The 15,306-nt window shown below is 38.0% G+C and overlaps 2 protein-coding genes across 14 annotated transcripts in view; both read left to right on the top strand.

The window, feature by feature from the left end:
* Positions 1-4,486, top strand: part of LOC108232671 (protein unc-13 homolog B) — a 54,072-nt gene extending 49,586 nt beyond the window's left edge. For 6 of the 13 annotated variants that reach the window (XM_037979430.1, XM_017410593.3, XM_017410590.3 and 3 more), the window contains 9 exons: positions 11-157; positions 239-362; positions 479-532; positions 649-726; positions 935-1,082; positions 1,290-1,346; positions 1,564-1,656; positions 1,752-1,911; positions 2,153-4,486. In XM_037979430.1, coding sequence (XP_037835358.1) covers positions 11-157; positions 239-362; positions 479-532; positions 649-726; positions 935-1,082; positions 1,290-1,346; positions 1,564-1,656; positions 1,752-1,911; positions 2,153-2,438 — 1,147 coding nt within the window. In that variant the 3' untranslated portion in view covers positions 2,439-4,486. The remainder of the gene's footprint in view (positions 1-10; positions 158-238; positions 363-478; positions 533-648; positions 727-934; positions 1,083-1,289; positions 1,347-1,563; positions 1,657-1,751; positions 1,912-2,152) is intronic. The other 7 variants (XM_037979429.1, XM_037979428.1, XM_017410599.3 and 4 more) reach the window with 3 other exon arrangements.
* Positions 4,487-4,614: 128 nt separating this feature from the next.
* On the top strand, positions 4,615-15,238 carry LOC108232554 (phospholipid-transporting ATPase ID). The gene is made up of 28 exons (XM_037979431.1): positions 4,615-5,400; positions 6,338-6,412; positions 6,563-6,621; positions 6,716-6,829; positions 7,099-7,197; positions 7,294-7,355; positions 7,479-7,551; positions 7,643-7,713; positions 7,806-7,888; positions 8,164-8,322; positions 8,914-9,002; positions 9,378-9,571; positions 9,665-9,873; positions 9,960-10,003; positions 10,096-10,261; positions 10,367-10,555; positions 10,775-10,890; positions 10,982-11,146; positions 11,231-11,342; positions 11,602-11,707; positions 11,860-12,010; positions 12,175-12,358; positions 12,440-12,663; positions 12,866-12,949; positions 13,100-13,345; positions 13,557-13,695; positions 13,995-14,125; positions 14,574-15,238. The coding sequence occupies exons 2-28, from the start codon at positions 6,367-6,369 to the stop codon at positions 14,826-14,828; spliced, it is 3,570 nt and encodes a 1,189-aa protein (XP_037835359.1). The 5' UTR covers positions 4,615-5,400; positions 6,338-6,366; the 3' UTR covers positions 14,829-15,238.
* The last annotated feature ends 68 nt before the right edge of the window (positions 15,239-15,306 follow it).

Raw genomic sequence — 15,306 nt, 5'->3', positions numbered from 1 at the left:
TCTATTCCAGTTTCCAGAACCGTATCAATGACTGTATGCGACAGATGGCGTCCTTGTTGTACCAGATCAAAGGGCCACTCAACGAGAACACTAAGAACCAGGTGGAGGCCGACTCTGACAACATGCTTCGGCCGCTCATGGATTTCCTGGATGGAAAGTGAGTGGTTTTATTAGAATTAGGACTCTTTGCTCATGTGTCTTGATAACTGCTTGTGTTATAATGTTTGTTTATTTTCAGGCTGACTTTATTCGCCACTGTGTGTGAGAAAACCGTATTGAAGCGTGTGCTGAAAGAGCTGTGGAGGATTGTAATGAGCAGCCTGGAAAAAACTATTGTCCTCCCGCAGGGCAATGACACTTTTGTAAGTCTACCAATTGGTAATCGTGGTTGGACTTTTTTAAATTTAAGCAAAAGACCAAGAGAGTAACTACTGAGACACTCTTTTTTTTTTTTTTTTTTTTTTTTTTCTTTCTTTAGGGAGCACATATTCTGTCAGCTGCAAAAGAACTTGGGCAGTTCTCTAAACTCAAGGTATCATCTGGCCATGTTTGGTTTTTACTTATTGACAAATGAAATCTGCATCAGTTGTATTAAGTGAGGGTTTTCAGTAAGCACTTCAAAACTAACTTTGCCTTTTGATTTTTCAGGATCACATGGCAGGGGAGGCAAAAAGCCTGACCCCCAGGCAGTGTGCTGTCATGGATGTGGCATTGGACACTATCAAGGTGAGTTCATACTGTACACTTTTTGTTTTAATGAAATGCAGAATAGCTTAATCCATTATTCATTCCCAAATCTAGTAGACTAGAGAGTTACAGTAGTACTTAGTTTGCTAAATGTATCATAGTTTTTAAATTTCTGCCACAGTATTAAGTAAAATGTTATAAAATGTTCAAATAAAACGAATAAAGATAGATGGTTTGTTTTTCATAGCAATACTTTCATGCTGGAGGAAATGGACTGAAGAAGGCATTCCTGGAAAAGAGTCCTGAGCTCTCATCACTACGTCATGCTCTTTCCCTCTACACTCAGACAACAGACACACTTATAAAGACCTTTGTGACCACGCAGCACGCACAAGGTAGTTTGAACTCAGTTTAAGACTATTTATAAGAAGTAAAAATATGATTTTTTTTTTTCCTAATAATGTAAACCAGGTGATGGCGCTGTTTGATCAGCAAGCCACTTAACAAAGACTCTCTCTTTTAGTTTTGCATCTGTCTCCTGTGTGCTTTGTTGACATGTTCTTGCTGTCTTCTTTTTATCCCTTGTGCTGCCTCTGTGCCAGTGCACAATGGAAAGGGTATTAGGTTAACTCCCAATGAAAAAATACAGCCCAGCAGGGGTAGGTCTCCTCAAAATCATCATCCAGCCCTCCTATCCTCCTTCCCCACTCACTCTTCTTTTGTAGATTTAGTTGTGTTCTGAAACTACTGTGGATAGGTCCATTTTAACCCCATTTCTCCACCTGTATTTCCCTCTTCTAAGTCTTCATCAAAAAGTAGAACTTTTTTTGTCCGTATGGGACCATATTTAAATCTGCTGGATGTGTTTTAAACCAGGCTCCGGTGTGGATAAGCCAATTGGAGAGGTGTCTCTTCAGATTGAGCTGTACACTCACCCAAAGAGTGGAGAGCGGAAGGTTACCGTGAAAGGTCGGTGTGAGATTTTTCTAAAATGTTCATTTAATTTTAAGCGGTGTTGATTCACCTTTTTAAAATATTCTTGATTTTTGCATCTGATATTACAGTGATTGAAGCCAGTGATTTAAAATGGCAGACATCAGGCATGTTCAGACCCTTTGTGGAAATCACCATGATCGGGCCTCATCTCAGCGACAAGAAACGCAAATTCCAGAGCAAATCTAAGAACAACAGCTGGTCTCCCAAGTTCAACGAAACCTTCCATTTGTAAGTACAACATCCTGCTTTTGTAATTCTTTAAAACTCTGTGTGTGTTCATGTGTTTGTGTGTCTGTTACCAAAACATTTCATGTACCATTGGGTAAATTTTAATGAAACTTACTGAAAGTAAACACCAGATGTACATCTACAACTGATTAACATTAGGAGCCATGTTGAAAATGTTTACCTCTTTTGTACTGTTAGATAATCAAAATCACAAAACACTGTTTCTTTTTTTTTTCGACAGTGTTCTGGGTAACCAGGATGGCTTTGAGTGCTACGAGGTGCAAGCCTGTGTCAAAGACTACTGCTTTGGTCGTGCCGATCGAGTGGTGGGCTTGGCCGTGGTGCAGCTAAGAGACATCATGGAAAAAGGCAACTGCGCCTGCTGGTGTCCACTGGGACAACACATATACATGGACGACACGGGCCTCACCGCCATGCGAATCCTCTCCCAGCGCTCCAACGATGACGTTGCGAAGGAGTTTGTGAGGTTGAAGTCAGAGACTCGATCAGCGGAGGAGGGCAGATGAGGACGCCTAAAAGGGGACAGAACAGAGAAGGCTGGGACTCTTCAATAAGTGGACTGATTCTTAGACCTTTGTGTCTTAGCTGCTGTCAGCGCCTTGTCAACCTCACCGGCCTAACGCTCACTTTATGTTTCTAAAACATAAGGTACTGTACAGCACATACCATCACACTCAGGCTCTAACCACTTTGTCTACCATCTTATCCCTGTTTTTACATCCCATCCTCATCTGCTGGGGTGGCAAAGTGTGCACGCAACAGCCTCAAGGGAACAAAGGATTGAAGTTTCCACCTACCCATACCTCCCAAATGTTTTTGTGCAATAACCTTCCCCTGCTTACGCACACACACATCCACAAACACACACACACACACACACACCCTTCTTTTACTTGTGGCCAAGTGTTTCAAGCCTTACACTGTGGAAACTGTGAATGTGTGATCTAATTTGTCTTTCGCGTGCCCTTTTCTGTAGCTCCACTGTGATGTGTTTGAGTAAATGTAATTTTGTAAAGGAAATCTCTTTGATAGTAGCTGGGGAACACTCCAAGCCAGGTAATGAAAGCTAGAAATTTTACTAATTTTGCTAATTTCTCTAATACAAATTTAATGTTTTAGAGAACACACTACAAATAGTAATCATTAGTGTTCTGTTTTATTTTTTGTTCTTTGTTTTTTTTCTAAATTAATGAATGTGTGCCTTGCCATGAAGGGGCAAAACCAGATATTTATTCTTTGTGTTTAAATTAACATTTAATGTGTTTTAACTCAAACTTTAGGTAATTTATATTTTTAGGCTCCTGTTTATTTGAATTTGTTCTGTTTCAATCTTTTAACCCATGTGCCAAGTGGCCAGGCGTGACCTGGAGGTTTTGGCAATTTTATTTATTTATTTTATATATATTTGTTATTGTCTTTGTGTTTTTAAAGATCGGGATGTGATATGCTGGGTTTTTTTTTTCTTTCTGGGTTGTGTTTTTTTTTTTGCACATTGATTTGTGTGAATGAGCTGCTGCAGTTTTGTTACAAAATGAAATACACACTAACGAAAATAAAGGAAGAAAACAGAGTGTGTGGAGTTATATACAAAGAAATCCTGTACGATTCTACTATTATTCCATGTAGATCTTTCAGGTGTCATCCTTGCTCTAACAAGCAGATCTGACTATTTGGACATGAGATCATCAACTGCTGAGGTGAAACAGTTTCCATGTCCCCTCCTGCTGTTTACTTCTACTCTTAGTATGAGTGGCCTTTTACTTTTCCCCCCATAATGATGTCAAGAGTTTTCCTTGTGACTTTCCAAACATTTTGTACATTTTGTTTTTATTTTACTTTTTAGTGATATTGCCATATAGTAACTATATCTAGGCTGGGTTTTATTGCAATGCATAATGTTGAGCGTGGATTTTTATTATGGATTTTTTTCCCTTACTTTGTCTGTCTGGGATGTTTCCTTTAGGTTTTTTTGAACAAGTTTTTGTTATTTATTGATTTGATTTTTAAATCCATCCTGAATAAGAAACAACCTACAAAAGATTGGTCCTAATGAAGGGTAAATATTATGTAAAAAAAAAAAATTGCTCTCTAGAAGCCACAAATTATTATATTTTCTTTCTCACAGTATATGGATCCTTGTTGATAAGTTAATGTTATTGGTTTGAACTGTTTTATAGCCAGCCTGTAACACATATGTGGTCCTTGTGCCAAGTCAAAAGTGTTCACTTTTGGTGTTTTGTATTGCATATTAATACAATTTTTATTTTATTTTTTTTCTGTACACCATATCTGTAACAGGAACTGTTTCTGTGATATTTTCTTTGTAATGTCACTACACTGAATGTCACCGTGTAAACATTCCAATTAATCTTTTTTTTTTAATATATAAAATTCTGACAATTTTGACAGGCACCTTTTGTATCTGCTTTTTTTGCTGACATACACATAACTGAACATTTCTTAAAACCTGTCAGTGCTTAGCTTTTGTCTGCATATACTTGTAAGGTTTTGTCAAATAAAGGGAGGTTTTATTGTCTTTCCCCTGAAACACTAATACCCCTGAATTGTAGGCAATAATCCAAGAGGTGTTTATGTTGAAAAGGTATTCATTGGACAACCCTAATTTAAAAAAAAATTGAGATGTGTAAAATGTGAACAAATCAACATATACATAAACAGCTTGTTTTTGTGCAAGTCTAATATCTTTTTTTTGAATGTTATTTTTTTTTACACAACTTAATATTTTAAATGTCATTATCATTTACTAACACAATTATGTTTGCATGTAAGCATTTATAAATTCATGTCAATTCATGTTTAGTTTTTTTTTTTCCTTTTTTTTTCAAGTTGAATTCTATTTCTATAACACATCTGGAGCTGCACATCGGTCCCAAGTCCTTAATCTGAAATAGTCAATCAGAACTTCTGAGTCTTTTAAAACATGTTTATCCTCTAAGAATGCAACAAATACTCAGCTTCTGCCAGACTCAACATTTACAGTAAACTGAACTCAAGGAGCTGCTGCTAAAAAGTGTTTGTGCATATTTACTCGTACCTGGGTGTGTTGGCCAACATGACTGTAATATTATCTGTGATTGGCTGCGGTCATTCACATTTATTGTTTTACAGCCTACGTATCTACTTCTGCGCTGACTCGCCTTTCAGATCCAAAGATCGTTGGCCTATTTCCTCATGCAGGCTCTGATCTGTAAAACGCCAAGCCGTCTAAAGGTACTTCTCTAACCTTCACAGCGCTTTCACTGCTGAGGCACATTGTCTTTCATCTAGCCAGAGGCCTCATCTGGAACTGAACTGGTCATCTTTACAGTGTTCGAACCAGAGCATGGGCTGTTTTTATCTAAGACGGAAGCAAAGGAGAGGCTGAAACCTGTAGAAATTCTCCTTACAATTCTCCAATACTGTGCCTATGAAACCAGGAAGCCCGGGACAAGTTTATTTTTGTTTCAGGTATGTGGTTTCTTGTAGTTGTTTCTTTTGTTCTTTTTTTATACAAAAGAAGAGGTTTGATGTATGCTATTTTGATTAGATCAACATCTCTAACTGACTTACGGTTTGATCCCTTTGAATTTGACTTCAGTCTTTGCTTCAGGCTGTCAAAATCATCTTATAGGAACAACGATAGATGATGGGAGAATGGTTCAGAGAGAATTAAAAACAAACTAATTTAACTTTGAACAGTTTTAGTTGAAATCGTGCTGAAGATGAAGAGATATTGCTATTTTCACTTTATAATCGTAGATTTTACTGTGATTAAAAAGAGCTCAGAAGGGAGTGGCTGGTTAGGTTTTACAGCTTTAAAGCAAAGATAAAGTCAGAAGGACTTTGCAAATAGAACCTCTTACTCCTTGTAGGGACTTTCTGTTCTTTAAATACATTAAAAGTTTCCAATATCATGTTTTAGGGTTACGAAAGAAGTCTGTTTCTTTTACAACTGTAGTCATTTGAATGAGTGATCTTTAAATGATCATGTTTAAGGTGCAACTTTTTTCACCACAGTTAGTTTTTCTTAAAGCAGGTTGGACAGTGTGGATGTATTTTAGGAAGCAAGTTAAAGAGATAAAAGTACATATTTTAATTGTGTTATACAAAAAGTTGGGAGGATGTATAAAATGTAAATTAAGAAGGAAATAATGCAATGATTTGCAAATCTCACAAACCAATATTTTGTTCACATTAGAACAGTAAACATATCAAATGTTGTAACAAAACAAAAAAATTGGGCAATATTCATTGGCAAAGTTTTTAAAAGAACAATAAATTTGTCTTTGGCTGGCAGTATCTTTCAGGTTGTTTAAAATAAAGTAAATCTGCAAATCATTGCATACTTTTTACCTCATTAACTCAGCATTACTCTGTCACAAACAAACATCCACACTTGATTCAGGTGTGAAATATGGAAGAACTGAGCTAAAGATGGGATCAGTGGCATCATGCTCGTGTGGAAGTGAGAAAAAACAAGGTGAGCTCATGCTATTTTCAAATAATGATTATGACACAATAATGACAACAGTACTATGTTAGAAGTGAATTTTAAATGAACATTGACTTTTATCTTCCTGGCACTGCTGTAACAAATCACATTTTATTTGTTGCTCTCAATTTTTCGCAGAGAAGGAGAGACTCCTGCGAGCTAACGACAGATCTTACAACTTGTCTTTTCACTACGCTGTAAGTGCAAAAAGAAAAGCATTTATCTCATTATTCAGAACTTTGAACTTAAAACCTGAATTATAACTGCCTTCTGTCACTTCTTTTTTTACAGAAAAATGCCATCAAGACCTCCAAATACAACGTTTTCACCTTCCTGCCTCTCAACCTCTTCGAGCAGTTCACGAGGCTCGCCAACGCCTACTTCCTCTTCCTTCTTGTCCTTCAGGTGTTTTCTCCAGTTTTCATCTCAACAATTATGTTTCCGTTCAGTTTTTGTGATTTTAAATCCACATAAAAACATTTTGTTGATTGTATTTGCTACTTTTTAAAAGGTTCATAGAAATTATACCAAGGGTTAAACATAAATGGCATGTTTGATTTTATTTTCCTGGTAAAATCTACAAAAGGTATTTTACTTTTGTTCTTGCTTTGTGTCCAGAAGCCTACAAACTGAACTATCCAACAGATTCAGATTGTGTGTTTGTGTGTTGACAGCTAATCCCACAAATCTCCTCTGTTCCCTGGTTCACCACGGCTGTGCCTCTATTGGCGGTGCTGGCTATAACAGCTGTCAAAGACGCCAACGATGACATAGTAAGATAAAGACATCCAATTTTCAATAGGACGTAGGTGCTACAACTAAAGCAAATATGTCATGTTTAAACATCTTTTTGTCTTCCTTCTGAATAGAACAGACACAAATGTGACAAGCAAGTGAATAACCGCTTGGTGAATGTCCTAGTTGATGGACAGTGAGTGTTCACACCTTATTTCTAAGAATTGTAAAAACTAAACTTTATTTTTAATGTGGACGTGCAGCTTTATTAAAGGCTGTTTTTTTGAGGATATATTGAGTTTTGCTTTTTTATCTCTAGCTTGAAGAAAGAAAAATGGATGAATGTTCAGGTTGGGGACATTGTCAAACTAGAAAGTAATCACTTTGTCACAGTAAGTATAAGTCTGTCAAAGTTAAAAAAAAAAAAAAAATGAAATCTTCTAAGTGAAGAATTATTAACTGAAAACAAGTTCATCTTCCCAGGCAGACCTCCTGCTGTTGTCCAGCAGTGAGCCTCTCAATCTGGTCTACGTGGAAACAGCTGAGTTAGATGGGTGAGTCTTCAGGGCAGCACGTGGTTTCTGTGGACCTGTCGCTGGACTTCCCTTCACTTATGTCCTTCTTATGTCCTCTTGGTGTCTCCCAGTGAAACCAATCTGAAAGTGAAACAGGCCTTGACTGTAACTGGTGAGATGGGAGACAACATTGAAGCTCTGTCTACCTTCAGAGGTGAGAAGACTTTTGGAATGAGACAATTTTTAAAAGCTTCATCTGGTTTCCTCACAAGTTTAGTGACAAGATTGAACAAATTCTGAATTTTAAATGAAGACGTTTGGATTTAAACTTTATGGTGTATAATGATGCAAACCCATCAACACAAATATCCCGGGCAAAGAAAAACAACCCAACAGTGATGTACAGCAGTGGTTCTTTTATATTCTTTTTACACATCAATAAAAAAATATAGTTAACTTGGATATGCTCACAACGTGTGTATTTCTCAGGTGAAGTCCGGTGTGAGCCTCCCAACAATCGTTTAGACAAGTTCAAAGGAAACCTGACTATTAATGGACAAACTTACGGCCTGGACAACGACAAAGTCCTGCTCAGAGGATGTACTCTGAGAAATACCGAGTGGTGCTTCGGTCTAGTCATCTTTGGAGGTAAAAACTTACCCTGCTGACAGGTCATCAAAAGCCTAGTTTTAGATGGAATATAATTTCCAACAACACCATAAAATAAATAAATAAAATAAAGTGAACTTTGAAAAAAATTGTACCACATGTAGGTTGATTTGTTTGTTTGTTTGCTTAATCTCTTAAAATAATTGATAAACCAATCCCACGCTAGAGTCCAATGAGAAATTTTGACAGTAATCCTATTTTATAAGTAGGGCAAACTGTCATGGAAGGACAGTGGGACAAGAATAATAAGCTATTTCACGCTGTCATTTGCTTGAAACTACAGTCTTTTGCTAGGTATATATAATGTAAGTTTAAAAATAACCTGTGAGGTTTAAATGTAATTAGCTAAATTTGGCATTTGCTTTTTCATTCCCAAAATGCAGCAGCGGTTTAAAGTGAAAACATATGGCAGCATTTTCTTATAAATGTTTCAAAAGTATGTGTGTGGATCTGTAGAAGGCACAAGGATTTATTGTTATTGATATGATGTATGACTGTTTCTTATAGCTCCATAATTGTGGAAAAGGTAAATAGATAAATACCAGTGTATCTAAAAGAGATTTTTTCCAGGTCCGGACACCAAGCTGATGCAGAACAGTGGAAAATCGACCTTCAAACGGACCAGTGTTGACCACCTGATGAATGTCCTGGTGTTGTGTGTGAGTTTATTTACACAGAAATACAAAAGTCGGTTTGCATAGATCTGCTGAAAAAAATTGTTTTTATTTAACTCACAGCATTTGATCATATCAGCCCTTCCTTTCAATTCAAAAGACTTAAGTTACACTTTAAGATGTTGAATGGAATCATTTTGCACATTATGTTTATATTACCACACCTGGAGCTCAATTTCTTTATTTATTTTTTTACTCATTCGGAGGTTTTCCTCTGTCAGAATGAGTGACTGATCAGTATATGTTCTTTTTGTATGTTGAACATTTAGCATTTCTAAGACGCACATGTTGTCATATTTCAGGTGATTGAACACTTCTCTCTTTTAAGTTAACAACATCTGTAACTTTGTATTTCATCAGATTTTTGGTATTCTGGCGACTCTGTGCGCCATTATGACGATTGGCCATTCACTCTGGGAGGATAAGGAGGGCTCTGTGTTCACCGTTTTTCTTCCTCGTGTACCAGATGTTGATGTTCCTCTGTCGTCTTTTTACTCCTTCTGGTCCTACGTCATTGTCCTCAACACTTTGGTGCCCATCTCTCTCTATGTTAGGTACTTTTTAGGAAGAGAAAAAATAAAAACATTCGGTAGTACACTCCTAAATGTTATTAATTTTTACATTTACTTTTTTTGCTTGAATATCAGTGTGGAGATGATTCGACTTGGGAACAGCTTCTACATAGACTGGGACAGGAAGATGTATTACCCGAAAAATGACACTCCTGCTCAGGCGAGGACCACCACACTCAATGAGGAGTTGGGACAAATTAAATACATCTTCAGTGACAAGACCGGCACCCTAACACAAAACATCATGACTTTCAACAAGTGCTCCATTAACGGCAAAAACTATGGTAAACACACGCACTTTTACTTACTGAAAAACTTCAGCCAGACCCAAACTTATATTGATTCTGCTGCATAATTCTCCTTTATTCAGGGGAGCTGTTTGACTTTTCTGGACAAAGAGTGGAAATAACAGAGGTGAACGGCCAGAAGAAACAAAAAATGTTGTTAAGTGTATGATTTCTTAAGTATTAGGCAGAAATATGTGTTTTATGTTATTATCTTTACAGAAAACACAGAGAGTGGACTTCTCCTGGAACCAGCTGGCAGATCCGAATTTCATCTTTCATGATTACAGTCTTTTGGAGACTGTAAAAGAAGGAAACCCAGAGGCTCGGGCCTTCTTCCGCCTGCTGGCTCTTTGCCACACCGTCATGCCTGAGGAGAAGAAAGAGGGTCGGTTAAATTCCTTATTATGTTTGTGTATTTCAATCAATAATAGGTGGGATCACAAATGTTTTATGTGGGTGGAATGCTGAAAGGTTTGTTTCCACCTGGCAGGAGAGCTGAACTATCAGGCTCAGTCTCCTGACGAGGGCGCTCTGGTGACCGCAGCCAGAAACTTTGGATTCGTGTTCCGCTCTCGCACTCCAGAAACCATCACCATTATGGAGATGGGCAGAAAAGTCACATGTGAACTCCTGGCTGTTCTGGACTTTAACAATGTGCGCAAAAGGATGTCAGTAATTGGTGAGAGACAATATCCAGATGTTTTCAGTCTATTTAAAAAGTGACCTTTTGTAATCTTTTTGAAATAAAAGTAAAATGTGGGAATTTCTCATTTCTCTCTAGGAGATAAGTGTTAAATTTTGAGCAGCTGACTTGTAAAATCAAAAAATTGACCTGAATCACAGTACAGTTTTTAACTCCATATATATTAAATAATGTGACTTTTACTGTGTTTTCCAGTGCGTAGTCCTGAAGGTAAGATGACACTGTACTGTAAAGGAGCAGACACCATCATCTATGAAAGATTACACCCATCTTGTAAAAAATTGATGGACGTTACCACAGGACACCTCAATGTAAGGGATATAGCTGGATGTTTTTTGTTGCTGAATCAGTATAAACATATCTTCTGTGTTTAACCTGCTTTGAATGATCCAACCAAATCAGGAGTATGCAGGCGATGGCCTCCGCACTCTTGTTCTGGCCTACAAGGACTTGGAGGAGAGCTACATGGATGGGTGGAGACAGCGCCACCATGAGGCCAGCACAGCCATGGAGGGGCAAGAAGAGATGCTCAATGAACTTTATGAAGAGATCGAGAAAGACATGACTGTTAGTTCATTTTCTTAAAATCAGTGGGAAGAAAGAGGATTTGTTAGCTGAATTTATTTCTTTAAATCCACTTTTGGTTTCTAGCTGCTGGGAGCGACAGCTGTGGAGGACAAGTTGCAGGATGGTGTGCCACAGACTATCGAACAGCTGGCTAAAGCTGACATCAAAATCTGGGTGTTGACTGGTGATAAACAAGGTGGCTGTCACTGTTTATTCTCATTCACACCAAACCCTTCGTTACTTTTAAAGTTATACTGTAATATGAATACCTATGCATTTTCATCTACTCTAAAACATTGTCAGTGTGTCAGTAAACCAGGCTGACGAGGCTCAAATGGGTCAAAACACATTTATCTTAAATATGCTGTTTGACATTTACCTCAGAGTCAGAGTTTATGAAGCTAACCTGCTGTTCACACCTCAATATTTGTCATTTTTATTGTTTTTTAAAACAGAAACGGCTGAAAATATTGGCTATTCCTGCAACATGCTTAGAGAAGAGATGAAGGATGTTTTCATTGTGGCTGCAAACACAGCAGAAGGAGTCAAAGAGGAGCTACAGTAAGTTAATCAGCAATAATCTATTGTGTAGTCTGGTGTTGAGAGGCTGATTCAGTGTATGAATTCATCAGGAAGTGAAAAACATAAATAAAAATAAGAAAGCAAAAGCAAAAGAATAAAAACCTCTTATTCTCCCTCTCTGTTTTGTTCAGAAATGCGAGGAGAAAAATGTGTCCAGAAGCAGCAGAGGAGCCTTCAGTGATCAAAGCTCGTGCAGGTTTGTTTTGGCTCCAGAAGACAGAGACGGTGCGGGATGAGAAAGTGGACGGAGACTATGGTCTCATTATAAATGGACACAGCTTGGTGAGATGTTAAACAGTTGTGCCTCTGTGTGTCTTTTCCCTTAGAGAAGGTTTTCAAAATCTATTAAATTCACATTAATACAAATACAGGTTTATTTATTTTCTCAGATGGTGTGTTGTGTGCAGGAGTTTTCAGTGAAAATGTAAATTTGTGTTTATTTTCAGGCCTTTGCACTGGAGAAGGACTTGGAGCTGGAGCTGCTGAGGACTGCATGCATGTGTCAGACTGTGATTTGCTGCAGGGTCACCCCCCTGCAGAAAGCCCAGGTGGTCCAGCTGGTCAAGAAATACAAGCAGGCGGTCACTCTTGCCATTGGGGATGGAGCCAATGACGTCAGCATGATCAAGGGTAAGCTCAGTCAGAACAGGAACCAGTGCACAGCCCTGTTAGCCGTTTTGTGTAAAAAGTCTTGTTTTATTTGTCCTTCAGCTGCTCACATCGGTGTTGGAATCAGTGGTCAGGAGGGGATGCAGGCAGTTCTCTCTAGCGACTTCTCCTTTGCTCAGTTCCGTTACCTGCAACGCCTCCTGCTGGTGCACGGTCGCTGGTCCTACCTTCGCATGTGCAAGTTCCTACGGTACTTTTTCTACAAGAACTTCACCTACACCCTTGTGCACTTCTGGTACGCTTTCTTTTGCGGCTTTTCGGCACAAGTAAGTAATATGTCATATTACATATAAATATATATTATATGCATACAAATTTATATAAATTCTGATATAGATTACATGTCTAGTTGAAAAACTTAATTAGGGTTGAGTAACTCAAATAATAATGCACATCCAGTCACTGAATTGACAGTATGTGGTGTCTGAAATCTGACTTTTCAAACACAGTTTCTGTTTCTGTCCATAGACGGTGTATGATGATTGGTTCATCACCTTATACAATACAGTGTACACAGCTACTCCTGTCCTCGCCTTGGGCCTCTTTGATCAAGTACGCACCTTCAGGAAATCTTTTCTTGAAAATGTTCTCAAAGCCAAGTGCAATATTTTTTAATGTGTTTCTGTTGTGCATTGTATCCTTATTCCGCACCCTGAGATTTGTTTTCATGTCATTTTTCTTTCTTCCATCCTATACTTGCAGGATGTAAACGACCGCTGGAGCTTCCAGTATCCTCAGCTCTACTCTCCTGGCCAGCTGAACATGTACTTTAGTAAAAAGGCCTTTGTGCGCTGTATGATGCACAGCTGCTACAGCTCCCTAATCCTTTTCTTCATTCCGTGGGCAGCCATGCATGACACAGTTAGGGATGATGGAAAGGATATTGCAGACTATCAGTCCTTTGCTCTACTGGCACAGACCTGTCTGCTTGTGTTGGTGAGCGCACAGGTAAAAGATACAGTTCTTCTTATCACAGAAAGTAGAAACACTCAAAGGTTCTACACTAATTACATCAATTAAAATCCAGTTTAAGACACTTTACATGAGAAATGTCCACAAAATTGTATTTATCAAAATGATTTATCACAGTATATACCATATTGCATCAAAATTATGTGTATACTTTATAAATAAACAAATCTGAACTCATGTTTTCTAGGTATGCCTCGACACCTACTACTGGACAGCACTGAACCAGCTCTTTGTGTGGGGCAGCTTGGCTGTATATTTTGCTGTGACATTCACCATGTACAGCAATGGCATGTTTTTCATCTTCACCTCCGTTTTCCCCCTCATCGGTGAGTAGTTCTTTTTGCTCTCAACATCGGTATGTTTTTCAGTGCACATTTTTCACGACAACTTTGCAGTTAGGGATGGGGTCTTCTGTTAGTTCCAGTTTGCAAGTTGAGCCACTAGATATCTCTGCAAGCACTGGAAATAAACCCTAAAGTAGGCAAGATTTGGGTCGTCAAAGTTCTTTATCTTTTTTTAGTTTATTCTTGAAAATATGATGCTTTATTTCAGTTTTCAATACTGTGAGGCTGTGCAGAAACACATCTGTCTGATTACTGGACCTATCTATTTGTATTTATTTCAGGTGCAGCAAGAAATTCTCTAAGCCAGCCAAACATGTGGCTAACCATCTTCTTGACTTCTCTCCTTTGCGTTCTGCCTGTTTTGGCTCATCGCTTCATTTTTATGCAGATCCGTCCAACTATCACTGACAAGGTACCAAAACAAACCATATAGACCATAAACCATCACGTTTTTAAAACTGATATACAAATAAACCTGAAAAATGCCAAGCTTTAAAGTGTAGCATTTGGGTGAGTCAGTTTGACAGTATTTATATACATTGGAATTAAGCTTTTTTAAAACCTAAAAGAAAAAAAAACAAAGGATTACCTGCTGTTAGTCATGTCATGGTCACCTCATTTACCCAGTCTCAGCTCAAAATACTTTATTAGGGATAAACTTGACTGAAGGGTTGAAACCTTGCAGCCGTCAAAATTTAAACTGCTCTTAAAATGTCATCAAACAGTGCTGAAAGCTCAAAAGACTCCTTGCTAGGATGCTCAAAGATGATCTGAAAGGGCATGTCTTAGCATTATCTGAGTGTGTCATGCTAATACATTGACTTACAATAAAATTGTGTTGAATTTCTCTTCCTGTCCAGGTGAAATATAAAGCACAAATGGAGGGGCAGCCAGCACCTGCTCGCCGCCTTCCACGTCCCAGGCGCATCAGCACTCGCCGGTCAGGCTACGCCTTCTCCCACTCTCAGGGCTACGGGGTTCTGGTTACTTCTAAAAGGTTCCTGCGTCTGAAGAGTCGATCGGCCCTGTTCACTAAAACAGACACTGCCCTGGTTGAAAATCAGCCACAGTACTATCGCACCATAACGGAAGAACCGGAGAAGTCACAGGGTTAGGCTGCATGCAGCGGCTGAAACACTGCAGAGAATGTTTTTTTTTTTTTTTAAATGTTATTCTGAAACCTGACCTTTTAAAGTGTGCACAATGTAAAGTTTTCTTGAAACTATGATAATATTAAAATGCCATTAAAATAAACATTAAATGTATTATATAGTTTATGAATGATAATATCACTGTGAATAAGTTGAGTTTACAAAATACACAATCTTAAACATTTACTGTGGTGGTGTTTTACTTAATAGGTGAAACTTTTGCAGTTTTCAGTACCGCTGACCTTGTTTCAGAGCATAGTAGATGATTTGAACAGACTATTTTCACAGGATAACTTGAATACAGAGGTATAAAGAGTATAAATACTAAAGAAATGCATATTATGTCACATTTTATCAAGTAAATATAAATAAAAAAAACACCCTAAGCACAAAATGAGGAAATTATACATTTGTTTGTACATGAAAATACAGAAAAACAGAA

The sequence above is a fragment of the Kryptolebias marmoratus genome, linkage group LG14 (genome assembly GCF_001649575.2).
Source record: "Kryptolebias marmoratus isolate JLee-2015 linkage group LG14, ASM164957v2, whole genome shotgun sequence".
Taxonomy (NCBI): Eukaryota; Metazoa; Chordata; class Actinopteri; order Cyprinodontiformes; family Rivulidae; genus Kryptolebias; species Kryptolebias marmoratus.
Note: the sequence above shows the minus strand (reverse complement) of the source record. Positions and strands in the feature narration are given on the sequence as shown.

Excerpts from the sequence above, each read along its gene's own strand:
- LOC108232554 (XM_037979431.1), top strand. The coding sequence starts at position 6,367 with ATGGGATCAGTGGCATCATGCTCGTGTGGAAGTGAGAAAAAACAAG. Across the intron at positions 10,004-10,095 it reads AAAGAGTGGAAATAACAGAG|AAAACACAGAGAGTGGACTT; the intron begins GTGAACGGCCAG and ends TTATCTTTACAG. Across the intron at positions 11,708-11,859 it reads GGAGTCAAAGAGGAGCTACA|AAATGCGAGGAGAAAAATGT; the intron begins GTAAGTTAATCA and ends TGTTTTGTTCAG.